This window comes from Equus caballus, chromosome 22 (assembly GCF_041296265.1).
Source record: "Equus caballus isolate H_3958 breed thoroughbred chromosome 22, TB-T2T, whole genome shotgun sequence".
NCBI classification, from domain to species: Eukaryota; Metazoa; Chordata; class Mammalia; order Perissodactyla; family Equidae; genus Equus; species Equus caballus.
This window is the reverse complement of record NC_091705.1, coordinates 45,293,648-45,311,848: the sequence shown is the minus strand read 5'-3', so window position 1 is coordinate 45,311,848 and position 18,201 is coordinate 45,293,648. Positions and strand designations below refer to the sequence as shown.

The 18,201-nt window shown below is 55.6% G+C and overlaps 1 protein-coding gene and 2 long non-coding RNA genes across 3 annotated transcripts in view; 1 reads left to right on the top strand and 2 right to left on the bottom strand.

The window, feature by feature from the left end:
• Positions 1-1,759: 1,759 nt before the first annotated feature.
• LOC106782450 (uncharacterized) lies at positions 1,760-7,886 on the bottom strand. The gene is made up of 5 exons (XR_001379526.3): positions 7,764-7,886; positions 3,886-4,425; positions 2,742-2,830; positions 2,466-2,617; positions 1,760-2,233 (listed from the first exon to the last, which is right to left on the bottom strand). It is a non-coding gene; the product is annotated as an uncharacterized lncRNA (long non-coding RNA).
• A 2,390-nt stretch (positions 7,887-10,276) lies between these two features.
• LOC138920125 (uncharacterized) lies at positions 10,277-12,359 on the bottom strand. Its single transcript, XR_011430825.1, has 3 exons — positions 12,221-12,359; positions 11,227-11,281; positions 10,277-10,784 (listed from the first exon to the last, which is right to left on the bottom strand). It is a non-coding gene; the product is annotated as an uncharacterized lncRNA (long non-coding RNA).
• Positions 12,360-12,806: 447 nt separating this feature from the next.
• The window catches only part of PMEPA1 (prostate transmembrane protein, androgen induced 1), a 58,469-nt gene continuing 53,074 nt past the window's right edge, over positions 12,807-18,201 (top strand). The window contains exon 1 of the mRNA XM_023626798.2: positions 12,807-13,055. Coding sequence (XP_023482566.1) covers positions 12,947-13,055 — 109 coding nt within the window. The 5' untranslated portion in view covers positions 12,807-12,946. The remainder of the gene's footprint in view (positions 13,056-18,201) is intronic.

The following is an 18,201-nucleotide window of genomic DNA, read 5'->3' as shown; positions in this document are numbered from 1 at the left end:
ACAATCAAATGACCATCTGGAATTCCCCCGCAATAATCGAGAACAGACCTGGGAGGGGCCCTGCCCCGAGGGCCGAAAAAAGAAAGTGGCGGTTCCTGGGAGCCGGCAAAGGCTCATGCAGATGAAACATCACTTTCTTTTTCCATGAGACCCGACTGGCAGGCCCTGGTGATTGATGCTTGTGGGCCAGGCTGGGAGGGTTGGTGAAGGGAGAGGGTAGTGGGGACACTGAGTAAACCAGAGCCTGGATCCTCACCTGGAGGAGACAGCAGCTACTCAGCTCTCTCAGGGATGGTCTAATCTTTTGAGTTATCAGGAAGAGCCAGAAATGCAGATTTGTTAATGTGAAATACCCTCATTATTAAATAAACTATTTTTTAAAATTTAAAACGCTCTGTAGATCAAGCAAGACACAGCCAACAGGCCGCCAGCTCGGTGCCCGCTGTGGGCCATCCGTCAGAGCCCAGCCCGCATCTGGGAAGGTCTTCTCAGAAGGTCAACAGCTGAGGATCTGGGGACAGACGGACTCGGGGTCAAATCCATCCTTCACCAGCTGTGGGACCTCAAGCAAGTTACAACCCCCAGCCTCAGTTTCCTCATCTGTAGAATGGGGGGAGAATACCAACCTCCTCGGGGTGTTGGGCCATTTACCCTGAGATGCTCCAGGTGTGAGATGCCCAGCACGGGGCCTCCCACAGTGAATGCGCCCTAAGGGCTGGGGTATTAAATTGTCGTGTTTCTGAGATGCTTTTTTTTGGATTTTAATCATTCAGACATTTAGCTGCAACCTACAATCACTGTGTATATTTAACACGGTCACACATCTGTTCTGCCTCTTCTTTTCCCCCCAAAAGTTGTTTTTAAATAGATTGTGTGACTTTAAAAAGATCAGATACCCTCCTGTTCATGGTGTGGAAATAGAAAGTGCACGATGCTCATGTTGGGAGAGATTCATGAAAGACTGGAGACCTGATTCGAGGGAAACGTGCGAGAGAATCCTGGGCCCTCCCTGCACCGGGGTCTGTCCTGTTCAGGGTTTTCATCCATCACATAGACAAAGTCCGCGAACCCACGCTTGTCAAATTTGCAAGTGACCCTGAGTGGGAGGGGAGCCCTGGTGCTGGTGGCCAAAGGTTCAGGGTCAGGAAAGGGCTCGAGAGTGGCCAGTGAGGAGCAGCAAGCGTGAGTCCCCACACTCGGCTTCCTTCGGTCCGTTCCAGAAGTCTGGTAACGTCTACTAAAGCTGAATGCAGGCCTACCTCCAACCCAGCCTCCCCAATCCCGGCAGCGAGCCCAGGAGAAATGAGTGCCCACAGGCGCCATGAGCGCCGCCGAGCCCAGCACCAGAATGCTCACAGCGGCCCTGCCGGAAGCAGCCAACAGCTGGAAACAACCAACATCAATAAGGGACCAAGAGGAGAATGGATAAACGGTAGTGTATCACGAATGCCACACGTGATGAAAAGGAACAAACCACAGATTACAGCGACAAGGGAGAGTCTCCCAGACTTCAGAGTGAGCGACACAGTCAGACACGAGAGAGCACACCACATATGATCCTGTTTATATGGACTGAGGAACAGGCGCGGCAAACCCACGGTGAAAGGAGTCAGCATGTGGCTCCCTCTGCAACAGGGCAGAGTGGGGAGTAACTGGGACGGGCCTGGAGGGAACTTCTGAGAACATGGAAATGCTCCCTCCTGATCTGGGTGACAGTTACACAGGTTCATACAATGTAAAAAACCATCCAGCCACATACTTTGGACTTGTGCACTTTATTCTAGATACACGTTCTATCACAATAACAAACATAAAGGCAAGGGGGCAGAGAGCTGGCAGCTCTATGGCAGGTGGCAGGATAGGAGCTGCAAGCCAGGCCGCCCAGGCGAGCTGCATGGACACAGACCATGCCTGCAGGTGCCCTTTGCGTGGCCCAGCTGGCTACTCGCCTGGCTCTCTCCTGCTCTGGGCAGACCCCATCCAGCCTCGTAGGTTCCGTAGGACAACACAGGACCATGGACCACCAGTGGGAGCACGGGGTGGGCCATGTGCAGTCACATGGCACTTCACCCTCAGAAGGGCTCTGAGCTCTGCCGTCATCATCTTGACATTCTTAAGTTTTGAACAAGGAGCTCTACAATTTTTGTTTGCACTGGGCTCCACAAATTATGTAGCAGGTCTTGAATGGGCAGCTGTGATGTTCAGCTTGGTCCTCAGTTTCTGAAGGACTGTTCTGTGGAAAGAGAAGCACATTTATACGGCCAGGAGCATGAAGTCATGGAAGTTATAAAGCAGGCGGACCTCAGCTTGATATAAGGAAGAACTTACAGTGACAGTGGCTCTAAAAGAATTGCCTCCCAAAGATCAGCAGCCCATGTGATGAGCACCTCCTCCGTGTCAAGCATCCTCCCTACATCATCCGACTCACTCCTCCCATAACCCAAGGAAGAGAAAACTATTATTACCCCCATTTTGCAGAGGAAGCGGAAGCAGGTATTCATAACTTGCCCAGCATCACTCGGCTGGTAAGCAGTGAAGCTGGGATGTGCATCCAGTTTGACTGACCGCGAGTTGCCATCCACCACCAGACTTTTCTGGTCTTCCAGCCGGGGGCTGCCTAACATCAGGGCCAGTGGAGAGGTTTTCAGCTTTGGGAATCGAAGGGCTTCAGGGCTCAAGGTAGAGCTTCTGGGATTTCAAACACAGATGGGAGGCAAGGCAAAGAAGGCCAGAGCACTCACCTTCGTGCCAGCCCAGAGGAGGCTGGTCTTCCGATGCCTGGCCCCAGCTGGGGACTTCCTTCATGGGAGCGGACAAAGACACTCAGATGCTGGCAGGCACATATAAATAAAATAGACATATGTGATGTAATAGGGAGGGGTGGGGACTGTGGCAACTTATGTCAAAAAGTTCAGAAAAATTTTAAACATCAGGCAGGCAAAGCCAAGAACACTTCTGCGGGCTGCCCGCAGGTCACCAGTTAGAGGTTGCTGTTTTAGACTGCCAGCCTCATGAGGGCAGGGACAGGTCTGTCATGCCCACCAGTATACCCCTGCCCTAGCCCAGCACAGGGCTTGGCATGCAGGTGGCTGTTTATGGGAGGAGCAGCCCCAATGGTACCCAGTGTACTCACTCCTCTTCTGACCTCTGCCACCCAGCAGGGATGGACAAAGCAGTAGGCGGCAGGAGCCCACCTCGCTTGGCTGTGCCTCACCTACCCGATTATTACTCCCTCCCTTCTCTCTCGTTTCCCAGTAGCACAGACCTGATTTATGAGAATTTTCTTAGAAAAGAAAGACTGAGTTCTGGATAAACCTCGTGAGAGTGCAGTGGTTAAGACCAAGGGCTCTGGGAACAGACAGACCTGGTCTGAATCCTGCCTTACCACCTCCCAGCCGTAAAACCTCTCAAGAGTTACCCGGCCTTCCTCTGCTTCCATTTCTACACCTGTAAAATGGGGATAACAATAACACTTGGGGTTTTTTTGCGAATATTAAATTAGAGAAGACTTGTAATTGTGTGAATATTAAGTTAGATAAGATGTAATTTTGTGAATACTAAATTAGGTAATACATGTAAAATGGCCAGAACAATGCCTTGCATATAACAAGCATGAAATCTATAGTAGCTGTGCTTTATTGCACGAGCAGTTACCATTTATCAAACCTACGATGTGGCAAGCGCTGCGCTAATTGGTCTTTAAAATAACTATTCAACAAGTACATACTGAACATAAACCACGGGGCAGTCCTTCTCAGGGCACACGGTCTCTCCCCACTCCGCCCCTCCCCCGTGCAGCTCCTGTCCCTGGACGGGGGACAGAGCAGAGCCCCGTCGGAGCAGGGCAGTTGGGGAGATCAGGTTAGGCCACTCGCCCATGCTTACACAGAAACGTGGCATTCACAGCGTGTCTTTCGTGGGTTCTCCCTGATCCCACCAGGCCCTGCCTGGCACAGAGCAGAGTCTCAGTAAAGCTCTGTCGAATGCATGAACGCCATTAGGTCCCCGCAAGACCCTATAAGGCACCTGCTGACGCAAATAGGCGCGGCGAGGCGGAGCCACCGGCCCAGGACCGTAAGCGGCGCGGACGACGGCCCCCACGCACGCCTCCCCAGCCAAGGAGCGAACTCAAGCCCACGAGGCGCAGCCACCGCCGCCCTCTCGCCGCCACATGGATTTAAAACCCACGCGGCCGCCGGGCTCCTGCCCCTCTTCCGCCATTGGGCAAGGGCGCCCGCACTCGTGTCCAATCGGATGGCTTCTCGCAGAATCCGAACTTGGGATTGGCCCGTCCGCTTTGTCATTTCGGGCTGCCCGTGACGTCAGCCGTGTCTGGCACCCCCGCCTCTTCGGCGTCCTCGCTGGAGTTAAAGGAGCCACAGGGGAGAAGATGCTCATGTTGCTTCAGACGCAATTCCAAGTAACCTTTAAAAAATATTTTAAATTAACCTTCATTGTAGAAACTACAGAAAATAACATAAGAGAAATGTACATTTCATTTAATCCATTACACAAAGCTAACCACTGTTAACATTTTGGCATATATCATTTCAGTCTTTTTTCTAATAATATAATTTTATTTGTACAAAATTAGGATCGGTTCTGCGCCTATTTTTAAATTTATAAAGGGCTTTTCTGTGTATCATCAAATAATCTCTGAAAACATGGCTTTTAACAATTGCGTTATCTTTTACATTCTTTATTTAACCAATCCCCTATTTTTTTCTTAATTTCACTGCGGTTTTGCTTCTACAAATGAAGCTTTTACAAAATGCTTTTACAATATTCTCGTCCTTAATAATCAGTTCTCTGATTATTTCTTTAAACTTTGCTGTAGAAATGAGACTAGAGGGCAAGGATACTCATCCTTTAGGGCCCTAACACACGTTGCAAAATTGTCTTGCATTCATTCATTCGGCAGATAGTATGAGCAATTATATGTGCCAGTTGATGCTAGGAGCTGTGGACACAGCAGAGAACAAGACAGGTGTAGCCCGTGGCTCCTTCAGAGAAGGAGTGACAGTTTCATCATTTCAAAGCCGGCTCCTGGACACACATTCTCAAGTCCCCCAGCAGAGCACAGGCTCCCTGTGCAGAGTGGAGAGGCCGTGTCTCCAGCTCTGGCACAGGGACCGCAGGTGAAAGGCACAGGGCATTTTCTGGGTGCCAGACCCTTGTGGGGACTGTGGGGGGGCACCATGGTGCCCCATTTCTCTGGATTCCTACAGTTCTTGTCTGGCATTCTGGAGGCCCTGGGGACATCTGAGCATCTGTTCCGGGGACCAGACATTGGGGACATGCAGGGCACAGTCCAGCTGGCATGAGAGACACTGAACAAAGCAACTCACAAATTCATAACAAATTACAATTTGGCCTCACTTCTCCAGAGGGAAGAAGGGGATGATAGGGTTTATCTGTATTGTGAATGGAGCTGGGAGCTCCTGGAGCACAGAGCACGCAGTAATAGCAATAGTTAACTTTTTTCAAGAGCTTGTTCCTAGCCAGGCCCTATGCTAAGTGCCATGCAGGAGTTTTCCTGTTCAATCTTCCCAATAGCCAGTAAGCATCTTTACGCTCTTCATTTTAAAGATGAGGAAACTGAGGCCTGGAGTCATCAATGAACTTTCCCAATCAAGGTCACACAGTCACAAGTGGTGGCCTATACTTATGTGACCTCAGTTTTGGGCTTGCAGAATTCAAAGTTTGGGGAATGATCAATGAATGATCGAGCCCCCCAGAGGGTAAATCTTGCTGGGTCAGCTGTGTACGCCCAGGGACTGGGCCAGCGATTGGCTCACGGTATGGAACTGTGTGCTAGGTGCGGCGCCTGTCACTGGCCCGGCCCGGAGCCAGGCGGACACAGCCCTCTCTACATCCTTTGTGGCTAGCCTGGCCTTTGTCCTCACACCCAGCTCCGTCTTCATTGGCTCCCCCTCAAAACCGAGCTGCAGAGTGCCAGCCCCGGCCCGGCCTGGATGCCTTTTATGCCACTAAGAATCACAGTTTTACATTGTTAATCACTCGTGACAACAGTAAATGCATCCTTCACGAGAACGAGACACAGAACGTCTCTGCCCGGGTATTTCTGGGCCGTGAAATCAGCTTGAATGATGAACAGTTCCTTCTGGAAGTGTTTCAGACATGAGTTAAACATCTGGAATCTTCCAAACTCCTCTCAGGCTCAGCCTGTGAGGGAAAGGTCCATATATGAAGCTATTTAAGGTACCCAAACCCCTGCAGGGCCTGGGCCAGGACCCAGGAACAGGATCTGGGCTCAGCTCTGCCCTGAACCAGCAGCTTGACTTTGGCCAAGTCATGTCCCTGTCTGGACCTCAGTTTACCCAGCTGTCAGAAGACAGGACTTGGCTGCAATGTTTCCTTCTGTCCTTTCCATCTGCCTGCCCCTCATCTCCTGCCTTGGTACCAAAGCCCTGTTTCCTCTGTAGAAACCAGCTCCCTGCTGGAAATGAGAAACGGCTGCTGGAGAGCTCACCCGTGCTCCTGTATCAGCACCTAGACACACACGGCACAACCAACAAAACACACGGCACGCACATATGCACACACAACACACACTTACCCACCCACAGCACACACACAAGTATACTCCCCACGCATATATGCAACACACACCCCCCCACAAAACCACAACAGAGACCACACACACACACACACACCCCTCCCATCTTTAAGGTTAAGACTTCTGGTGCTGGCTCTGGTGGCGGCCAAATACTTGTTCCTCTCTGGAGGCGGCGCTGCCCCAGGTTTCTGGCTTCCTGATACTTGGTTAAAAGCTTGTCACTAGGCAGGCATCCAGGTGACCAGAAAAAAGGAGCTGTGTGGGGTGGAAGGAGTGAGCGAGCAGGAAAGACAGAATTGCTAGCAAGTAACGAAGGCAGCCCAAAATGTGACTTGCATGGTTATGTGTGGGGTGCCACCCATTTACTCCACAGAGGTTTGCCAAGTGCCCGCTGCAGGTCAGACCCCACCAGGGAAGCCTTGGGGGTCAAGCCAGATTGTCCTGCCCCCCTGGGGTTGCCAATCAAGTGGAGACAGACAGTGAACTCGCAAACACACGTGTGGGATGCTGCTGGTCACTGTGTTGAGGCCTTGATACCCTCCCCATCACTGTGAACTGTTCCCACTGGTTCTTAGGCGTGAGGAGACAGGGTCAGGAGGTGAATGACCTCCCCAGGTCACCCTTGGGGGATTCTGCCAGCAGGTCCCCGGAGGGGCCTCTCTGATTTGGTCTTCACCTTCTCCCCTCCCCGGGCCACTGCCACCTCACCCCTCCCTACAAAGTCTGGAGGAGGCAGGGGAACCTCCAGGAGCCCAGCGCCCAGTGTTGCCTGAGTCCAGCGAGCAAGGCCTGGGCTGGCAGCCCCAGGCAAGGCGGGGAGGATGGGGAGGCGGGGAGCAGAAAGCGCCATTGGCTGGGCTGGCCCACAGGCTTAGGGCCCCAAGTACCTGCCTGCACAACCCACTCCTCCTCACTTGTGGGTCCCCGAGCCTCAGTGTCGCCATCTGTCAAATGGGAATATTAGCTTGGACCTCCCAGGGCTGTTGTGGGCCTCCAATGGGCTAACCCCTGGCTCAGTGTAGGATCCCGATGCACATTTGTTGAATAATTAAACAGACAAATACCAAGTGGCTAGCACAGAGCCTGGCACACAGGCAGTGTTCAAGAAACATTAGCTCTTATCAGCGTTTAAAAGCAAAACAAGACACAAAAAAATTAAAACATGCAGTCCAGAGATGCTAACCTGGGAATGCTGACAGGCCGATTAAACCAAAGACAGGACCTGGGGGAAAAAATGACTCAGCGGGAAGCAGTTTGCAAGGTGGTAGACTGGGAGGGGAGGTCATTAAACCGCTTACGGCTGCCCAGCGTGGCTTCTGAAAAGGCAGCTCTGTCCTCTGCTGGCCTGGGGGTGGCAGGAGGTGAGGGGGGCCCGGCGGGACCCGAGGAGGCCGGGATCTGCCTTGTCCCCATGGCCCGCTGTCAAAGCAGGCCCTTTGTTGACTCAGCCGGGCATTTTCCACAGTGCCCAGCGGGCACAGTCAGGACACGGCCAGCCACCGTCAGCCGCGGCCAAAACCCACGCTGGCTTCCCCGGGTTCCCGACTGGCTGCCAAGGCAGGCCTGGCACCCATGCAGGACTGGCCACGGAATTGGCGGGGCCCCTTGTTCAAAAGTTATTAATTATGAAAAATTCAAGACAATGACAGTAGAGCATCGAACTAAGCTTGGGGCCCTCCCAAGTGTGGAGCCCTGGTGCCCGCATGGGTCGCACACCCATGAAGCTGGCCTTGCCCCCGAGCCCAGCCCAGGAGGGATGCACCACTGGGAGCAAGCCCTCCTTACTGGCTTAGACGGGACCTTTTCTCTCTAAAGATTCCCCTGGGGGCCAGCCTGGGGGCGCAGCGGTTAAGTTCGCAGCCCCGCTTTGGTGGCCCCGGGTTCACGGGTTCGGATCCCGGGTGTGGAGATGGCACTGCTTGGCAAGCCAGGCTGTGGTAGGCGTCCCACATATAAAGTAGAAGAAGATGGGTACAGATGTTAGCTCAGGGCCAGTCTTCCTCAGCAAAAAGAGGAGGATTGGCAGCAGTTAGCTCAGGGCTAATCTTCCTCAAAAATAAAAAATAAAAAAATAAAAATATAAAGACTCCCCTGTGTGGCTGGCCCCGGCCCGTGGCCTAGTGGTTAAAGTTCTGTGCGCTCCCCTCTGGTGGCCCAGGTTCTCAGGCTCAGATCCCTGGTGTGGACCAACTCCACTCATCAGCCACGCCTTGGAGGCGACCACATGCAAAGTAGGGGAAGGCTGGCACAGGTGTTCGCTCAGGGCGAATCTTCCTCACACACATAAAATAAAAGAAAGATTCCCCTGTAGCAGACCCAAGCCACGCTCAGGGCAGCCAGCCGCACGTGCAGTTGCCTGGGGACACACACTCATTTCACAGTCACACCACCTGTAACCAGGTTGGGAAACATGTCCCAAATCCAGACTTCCTGGGACTGGGAAGATCCTTAGCTCCTCTTCCCGCAAGGGCTTTGGCCTGGGCACCTGCTGGCCTCTGTCTGGGACTCCCTCTCGGCTGTCCCACCTCCCCTGAGAGGCCCCCTGACACCTTGGGTGCCAGCTGCGTGCAGACCAGGACCCTTTGTATTCCTTCCAGCTCTCATCCCTCTCTGATGCCATCGCCTGGACTTACATATTTACATTTTTGTTGTCTGTCTCACCTGCAAGAACAGGTGGCCTGGGAGGGCAGGGCTTTGTACCTGGCTCTGGGCAGACGCTCCAGAAATACGAGTAGAATAAAATGCCACCTCCTCAGGGTCGGCTTCCCTAGTCACCAGCCCGGCCTCTAGCTCGTCATTCCCCTATCTGAAGTGACCCGGGTTACTCACGGGTTTGCACGTGGGTCTATGGTCTCTCCTGCCCCCCAGATGTCACACGAGGACGGGAAGTTTGTTTTGTGGCTGCCCTGTGCCCAGGACCCAGCACAGAGCCTGGCCCTGAATAGGAGCACAATATTTGCTGAATGAATAAAGGAAACTTCTTTCCCTGACTTCTGGCCTCCGTCTCACGGACTCTGGCCCAGCAGCAGCGGTCCCCGCTCCAGCACCTGCACTCCCACGCCGGCCCCTGAGCACTCAGCTCTGCCCCGGCACTTTCCTGGGCAGAATCACTGAGTTGTCAACTCCTCCTCATGTGCCTGGGCTGCCAGTGGGCTCTGTCCTCTCATCGCTGAATTCCAGCACCACAGTGCCTGGCACACAAAGGGTTGCCAGATTTAGCAAATAAACATACAGGATGTCCAGTTACATTTGAATTTCAGATAAGCAACATTTACATTTTTAGTAAGTATATCCCAAATATTGCACGGGCTGTACCTATACTCAAAATTATCCATAGTTTATCCAAAATTCACATTTATCTGGCAGCCCCAGGCACATGTGAAGCGTCCTGTGAGTGTGGACTGTCAAGGGTACGCTTCTTCCAAAGCAATTTTGTCCATCCCAACTACCCGCCGTAGCCAGGGGCCCTGTCATTACTGGAAGCCTTTCCAAGGGTCAATCTCGTCATCTGTAAAAGGGAAAATAAAATGGTGCTCGTTCCTCCCCTCCCAGCGTTGCCATGAGAATTCAATACTATAACCCCGATTATGTATTCAACCGTTTGTCACGCCCTTTCACGGCACTGTCTCCTTCAGTCCTCAAAATCACCCCAGGTGCAGAGGAGGAAACTGAGGCCACAGAGGTGAAGGTACTTACCAAGCTCACAGGGCTGCATCCTACTCATCTTCGGAGATGCAGTTGAGGCCACCAAGCCTGACACCCTGCATCAGGCCTCCAGGCAGAACCAACTTTGGAACCAGGGTGGAAACCACGAGCCAGTCCCAGGGGCCACCGTCAGAACAGTGTTGTCACACTGTAGGCGCTCAATAAGTGTGGCCAGTGCTGTGGTCCCAGACAGATCAACCAGAGGTCAGTGTTGTGGGTACGTTTTGTGTTTTTTAATGTACTGAATTAACTGGTTATTTCTGCACGCTGGCCGTCAACCTTGATTGTGTAAATGCTGCCTCATTTCCAAGACAATCAATGCCTGTGATTCCTTGCTGCCAGATGAGGCCAGGTGGGTTGCAGGAGACTGAGGGGAACAGCGGCAGCACCTGGTGTCACTGAATTCCCAGTACTCAGGGCTGAAGCTCATGAAAGTTTGTTGATTGAATGAATGAAGGAATGGCTGTAAGGAGGGGCAATGTTGGTGGTCTCCTTTGGCCTAGGAAATGAGTGGGACCCATGGTCATCCCCAAACCCAGCCAACATTTCAAGGGTCACCCAAGGAATGCTCGGGACCCCCGCTAGCAGGTTTCCTCCAAGCTGCCAAGGCCAAATTGCAGCATGACCCTCCCCACCCCCACCCCTACGGACCTGCTGGCCAGGTCAACCCCTCCTCAGGTTAGGGGCGGAGACTGTCCAGCCCGCGGCAGGGGAGCCCTCAGGGGTAGAATTAGACTCCTGGTCCCTGGGCTTGGGCCCTGCTCTGCACCCAGCCTGTAGCTTTAAGAGTGAGCTTCTTTTCCCAAACAAATGATGGCCAGCACCTTTGAAACTCCCCCTCTGCTGGGCCCTCTTGGACCAGTCAATCATCCTTGAGCTGGAACCCCAGAAAACCAGTTTCCTGCCTGCCCTCCTGTGCCCAGTGCAGGGAGGGCACTCACCCACTTCCTGGGCTGGCTTTCTCCCAGTTCTGCAAGACTCTGGTCTGCCTCCAGCCTATTGAAAGGAAATAACAATAACTTTTAAACACTCTTTCCCCCTTGAATACAAAAGGAGTCTCTGCTCTTTACTACATTCGGACATTACTGGGATATGTGGATATTTAAAGAACTGGAAACTGACGTGAGGGGCACATGCCCGGGGACCTGGGTTGAGTTCAGGCTCCACGCTGAGGGCAAGCGACCCCCCAGGCCAGTTTCCTCCAAGCTGCCAGTCTGTAAAAGGGAGACGCTAATACTCCTGCCTCTGGGAGTAGGCGTCGGGTGGAGCTAATACTTGCTGAGTTTCTGGCACAGGGTAGGCGCTCCATAAGTGCATGTAAAATAAAGAGAGATTGAGGGAAGTCTAGGAGGGGACACAGCAAACTGTTGAGAGGTTGGAGATGTGCCAGGGAGGGGGGCCTCTTACATAATATTTTAATATCTTTTAAACCAGGAGAATGTGTTCTTGTAACAAGGGTGTAATTAAAAGTTAATGAAATAAAAGTACACCCCCACACTTCCTCCCCCTCTCTTTTGAACTGCGGAGCCGCGCCCCCCAAGCCGGTGGCCCCTCGGGCAGCAGACAATGGGTGTGGATTCGCCCCGGGCCCTGACGGCTGGGACATTACACAAGTCCCCGACACGTATTTACATGACAAGGGCTCCCGGGCGTTTCTCGGAGCAGTCCAGGGCGTGTCTACGCGAGTTCCAGTCTTCCCCCGCCGACCTCTTTGGGGTCGGGTTAAAGTGCGTGGGGGAGGGGGACAGGGGGCGCAGTGGGCTGGGGCCTGCAGGCGAGGAGTTTCCTGCGAAATCAGGTCATGAGTGATTGGGAGGAGTCCTCCTCTCCTTCTCTAAAAACCCTTGCCCTGAGCCCTTGGGAGCCTCGTGCTCCTTTGGGAGGGGGGCTTCCCCCAAAAGTCTGGGTCAAGGACCCCGGGGCCGGGGAACGCACCCGCAACGCGCCAGGGTGCGTCTGGAACCGAGTCCCACTCCCCCGGATCGCAGGTGTGCAGAGCAGGGGTTCCCAATGGACCCCCGTTGGGGAGGGGACACAGCGCCCCTCCTCCGCTGCCTGGGTCCCAGGTCTACCCGGCTCGCCCCGCTCTGGCCCTTTAAGAGCCCGCCCCCTTCCCTGTCACCCCGCCCCGCGGCCCGGGGAGGGGATGCGGGGGAACCTCGGCGGGGATTGGCGCAGCGCGCGCCCCCTCCCCGGCCCCCGCGCGGTGGGAACCGGCAGCCCCGTCTAGCGCTGACGTCAGACCGTCTGCCTGCCTCCGACCGCGGTCTCGGAGCGAAACCCGATCTCCTTGGACTTGAATGAGGAGGAGGCGGCGGCGGCGGCGGAGGCGCTCGGCTGGGGGAAGCCAGCAGCAGAGGCTGAGCCCCGGCGGCAGCGCGCGCCCCTGCTGCCAGCCCATTTCCCGGACGCCACCCGTGGGCAGTGCCGACGCCCCCGGGGCTGCGGAGGGGCGGCCGGGGGGCGCAGGGGAGCGCGGCCCCGCGCACTGAATCCCGCGGCGCCCCGGGAACTTGGCGGCGCCCCGAGCCCGGCGAGCCGGGGCGCGCCTTCCCCGCCGCGCGCCTCCTGCATGCGGGGCCCGAGCGCCGGGCGCCGGCCGGAACCCCCCCCGGCCGCCCCCGAGCCCCCTGCGCCCCGGGCCGCGCCGCCGCGCCGTCCATGCACCGCTTGATGGGGGTCAACAGCACCGCCACCGCCGCCGCCGGGCAGCCCAATGTCTCCTGCACGTGCAACTGCAAACGCTCTTTGTTCCAGAGCATGGAGATCAGTGAGTGACCCCGCGCCTCTCTCCCCGGAGGCCCCGTCGGGCTAGGACCCCGAGTCGAGGCGCAGCTGCGGGCGGGGGCCCGGGCCGTGCGCGCCCCCTCGAGCTGTGCGCCCTGTGCCCCGGCTGCGCCCGCCGCGCCCCGGGCGCGCCCTCCCGGCTCGCGGCAGCTGGCGGCCGGCCCGGCTTTGTCCCGCGGCGCTGGGAGCCTGGCACGGCCCCCACTGCCCGCGCCCCGCCCGCCGAGCCTCGGACCCGGGGCCGAGCGGCGCGGAGGGCGGCGGGGTGCCCGGCGCGAGAGGGCTGGGGCGGGCGGATCTCTGAAGTTTCCATTTTATTTCCCTAAGGGGCAGTCGCGATGGAGCAATTAGGCCGGCTCTTTATCAACTTTGGCTTGGGGGGGTGAGGGGGGGGCGGGCGTGTGAGACGCTGTCTGGCCTGCGATGTGTCTGGGGCTCCGGGTGTGTGTCTGGAGTGTGCGTGGCGCTGTGTGTCTCCGTCTCTGAGTGGGTTTCCGTGCGTCTGTGGAGTGTGCGTGTGTGTGTGTCTGGGTCACGGTCTGTCCCGGGAGTGTTTGTTTCCTAGTCTTCTTGCGTCTCTGTGTCTCTGTGTCCGGGTCTAGGTGCCTCTCTGCAGTGTATGTTTCTCTCTGGGGGTCTGGGGACCGGATCTGTTCCAGGGGTCTGAATCCAGGGCGCAGCGCTAGTGGATCCCGAGTGTATGTCATTGTGTGAGTGTCTGTGTCCCCGACGCACCTATAAATAGCCTCTGTCTGGACAGCTTGGCTCAGTCTGGCTGGGACGGTGGTTACAGATGAGTCAAAGTTTGGGGCTGTCTGTGTTTGGGACTGCCTTGCCCTGAAAGGGGGAAGTAGCCGTGGGGTGGGGAGGGGGTGTTTGAAGCTTGGCACTGACAGGCGGTGCATCGAGAAGTTGAGAGGAATGAGCCTCTTCTACTTATGTCACACAGAGCCCACCCAGGGGGACGTGGTGTTGGGTGGGGAATTGACTGGCACCCCTTGCCGTCTGCCTTCTAGCCTGCACCTCCTCCCCTGCTCATTTTTTGGGGAAATTGCCTCTCTAAGCTTCCATTTCCCCATCCTCATCCCTAAGCACCCCAGGCGAGGGGGTTCACAGCCCTTCCCTGCAAGGGCCAGCTTTCTTCCAGCTGGGCCCCGCAGCCGAGCAGGGCAGTCACTGGGTGACTCATAAGCTAGTTTCCGCAGGCGGCTGCCACAGTTTGTGGCCCCTGAGCCTGTACGGTGAGGCGCGGGAGGTAAAAATAACCCCTGACCTGCCCTGCTGGGGCAGGCTGGCCCGCGGTGGTGGGGGGTCCTTCCATCCACCTTGCCCCCCTCCCTGCAGTCCTGGAATTGAAAGCCCTGCTCACCCCCCCCCTCCCGCCGCCCGGCTCCCCCCAGCCGCCCTGCATCAGGCCAGCGAGGTGCCAGGAGGACCTGCCCGAAGCCAGCATTTGTGGAATTGAGTTGCTTTAAACCACCTTGCTTCCCAAAGGCCCTTTGTGACCTCCGGAGGCTGATGAAATTCGCGAGGATATTATTAAAGTACCTTCGCACATGTTTGGAGAGAGTCTTGCCAGTGCTGAGGGCATCACTGCCTGAGTGCCTTGGTGCCCTGTTTCCCCTGCGTCTCTGAAGCTGCCTTAGTGACCTCCCGCTCGAGGCCTCCGTGTCGTTGTGTCCAGCTTATCATTGTGAGGGCTGGGCACAGTCCGACAGTCTGCTCTTGCCCTTCCTTTGTGTTCAGGAATTTTTTTAAAAATTCATTCTTATTTCTACCCCTTGGGCGAGTCAGCCCTGATGATGTTTTGGCTGACAGCAAGGTGTGGTTAAGTCCCTTGCCTGCGACCTGTGTGCCTCTCGCAGATGACATCTGAGTGGGACCCTTGCGGTTAAGTGCCTGGCACCCTGGCCTCCTCCAGCTGGCTCCGGGGTGGCCCATTAGTCACCGTGCTCTGTATTTTTACACACGGCCCCCTACTTACTGGAAGAAAGCCCAGGGCAGGGAGGGACGTGATCTTAAAAATGCAGGTTTAGTGTAACATTTTGTTGCCAGTGCTAATCAGATTTTCCCAGAAACGCTGGATGAGCAAGCCTGAAGGTCTGGAGTTTCCTTCTACAGAAAGGATGGGAAGGAAGGAGGGAAGGGAAAGAAGAAGGAAGGAAAGAAGCGAACAGTGGCCACCGTGTATTTCGCATGTTGGGGTGTTTTTCGGGGAGAACGTTGCAGATGGGTTTGGACTTGAGCTGCGGGGCGGTGTCCTGGTTGCTCCTCTCCTAGGAGAGGGGAGGTGCCTTTGGTAGGTCCCGTAAGCTGGGCCTCAGTTTCCTCATCTGCAAAACGAGAACGTGGTGGTTGAAATCTGACATTCTGCCATCTTTCAAGATGAGGCCTCTGCCTTCCACGGTTTGGTTGGCGGCTCCTCTGCCAGAAGTGGCTCCCGGCCCCCCACCGAAGGGCTGGGTCCCTGGTGTGGTCTTCCCTGGCTCCAAATTTCAGACCTGGAAGGAGCCTGGGCCAGCTCAGGGTTCATGTTCTCACTTTATAGATGAGGAAGGTGGCGGTGGAAAGCTTTGCCCAGGTCCCCGGCCCACGCTAGACCCAGACCCAGGGTTATTTCTCACGTCGCGCACACACTGTCTCTTGAATTTGGAACTTGGGGCTGGAAGGGATCAGCCGCATCCTCTTTGCACCTGGGAGGATGGGCGCTGGGGGGGCTCTGAGGAAGCCAGGCATCTGGAAGGAGCTTGCCTTGACTTTCACAAGACGCCCCAGGGGCCCTGTCTTTTCTGAGAGTCAAGGGGTGAAGGATGCTGGCTGAGGGGAATTCCCAAAAGACACCCAATAGAAAAATACGCCATTCTTTTGAAAAGCCAGGGGTCTTGGCATTAAAAACAGCTGGCTCAAGTGACACCCCCCCCCCCAGAGGTGGCAGCCGGGGAGTTCGCAATATGACCTTTGAGGAAAGGATTCCTTCCTCCTGGAGCACGTTATTCCTGGCATTCTTGTTGACCTCTTTTCTGTTCTGCTGCGTCTCTTAGAAAGTCCCCCGTCTTTCTCCCCCAGCTTCTGCTTGAGACTTTTGGGGGGGAAGATAGATGCTAACCGTGCGCTCTGGACAGACGAATAGTGGTGCTGCCCAGCTGTTGGCTCTTGGAGCATTTCCTGGGGGCCCCGGGAGATGCCTCTGCCTGGGACCCACCCTCCGCCTCGCCGGCCGTGTCTGCCGCTGCAGTTTTGTTTTTAATACCACCAGAGTCACTGGGCCTCTGACTCCTCTTCTGCAGCCAGTTCCAAACAAATATTCCAAAACACTGGAGACTGGGCTTTCAGAAACTCACAGGACACCCCGTTATCTGATGGTTTGCCGGCACGTGCTGTTCGTGCTTATCTCTTGCATGAATCCTCGTGTCTCTGCCTCGGCCCCAGGACAATCTGGGCCAGAGAGTTCCTCCTTGGGGGGTGGGAGGTTGTCCTGGGTGTTGGCTGTTCAGCAGCATCCCTGGCCTCCAGCCACTAGATGCCAGGAGGATTAGGATTCTAACCCCCCTCTCCAAGTTTGTAACAAATGAAAATGTCTCCAGACATTGCCACATGTCCCCTGAGGGGCACATTGCCCCTGGGTGAGAACCAGTGTTTTCATCAGTTACTGGTTTTTGAAAGGGGCTGGCGGGGGTGGGAGGAGAGATCTGAGTGCCCAGGAGATCACTTCCCTTCGGGAGTCGGTCCCTTTGAAGCCCTGTGGTTGCTGGCCAAGCTGGCACCTGCCACTCACTCGGCCTCTTTTGAGCGCCAGTTGTGTGCCGCACAGGAGAGATGGGGCTCCCTCTTGATGAAGTTTCCAGTTTTCGTCTTGGATTTGCCATTTTTAGGAGGAGAGACTGGGGCCCCAGTGAGAGCTGATATTTCAGGATTTGAGGTCAACTGTGGATGTCGAGGGCCAGCTCTTTCCCCCTGGGCCTCTCGGCTGGGACTTGTAACCGCGTGTTTTCTGCCTGTCTGGGTTTTAGGTTGGAGCGCAAGAAGGGGCTGAGTTTTGGCTGGAATCTCAGGTCAGGCAGTTAACACTGCCTCCGGGGAGGTCTGGGTTAAGCCAGCTACACCGCCCAGCGCGACCTTGGGTCAGGGGTGAGCTTAGCGTTTGTCAAGATGCGAAAGAACTAATTGCTCCTGCGCATGCTCTCGTGGGCACGCACCCACAAACCCACACACACACATGCATACTCGAGTGTGCACACATGAATTCACGGGCACACATATGCACGTGCACATGCTCCCATGTGCATGCACACATACACACACACATCCATACTCTTCGTGTGCACACACACCTATATGCGTGCACACGTATGTGTACTCACACACTCAGCTGCCTCCCGTCTGCCTTGCCTGCCAACTTCTCTTTGGGTTGGGAATAGTTATCACTTCTGGGCATATAAGAAAAGGGAAATAAGGGCACACATACGCACATTCTCTTCTGTAAGTTGTGCAAATTTACACTCCCTTCAAAAGAGCAGAAGGGAAATGGAGGGGTGTGTGAAGCTGCCAGGAGGGGAGGCTGCTGGGGAGGGTCTGGGGGCGGCCGCTTGTCTTCAGGGTGGCAAGGTGCACTTGTCCCGGATAGTCTCGGAGCCGCCCACCCGGGCGCCCCAACATACGTGCCCCCACCTCCTCTCTCCTCTTGGCCCAGGGCCAGGGTTTTTAAAAGGGTTTATGGTTTGGACAGTTGTTGAAACGCAAGGAAGCCCTCCAGAGGAGGAGCTGGTGGTAGGACCCACACAGAGGGTCTGTGTTCCTTTGCCTCTCAGGTATTTGTCATCCAGAGACAAAGTTTGCAAGTCCCTCTGGGTCTCGTCCTGCCCAGAGATGTAACTCCTACAAATTCACTTTCGGAGGCTGCACCCCTGCCAGCCTTGGGCTGGTATGTGGCTCGCACGCCAGGGAAGGAGACCAAAGCTGGGGGGCCGTTTTGTGCTTTTTGAAGGGTGTAGTGTACAAGCACTCGTGTGTGCGCGCAAGGTTGGGGGCACATGTTGGGGCCCTGTGCGCTGGCATGCCTGCTCCTCTTTGTGCCCTGGAGCAGTGAGGCTGCGCACGCGGTGCCGGGGGCTTCCCGAGGCCGGGCTGGG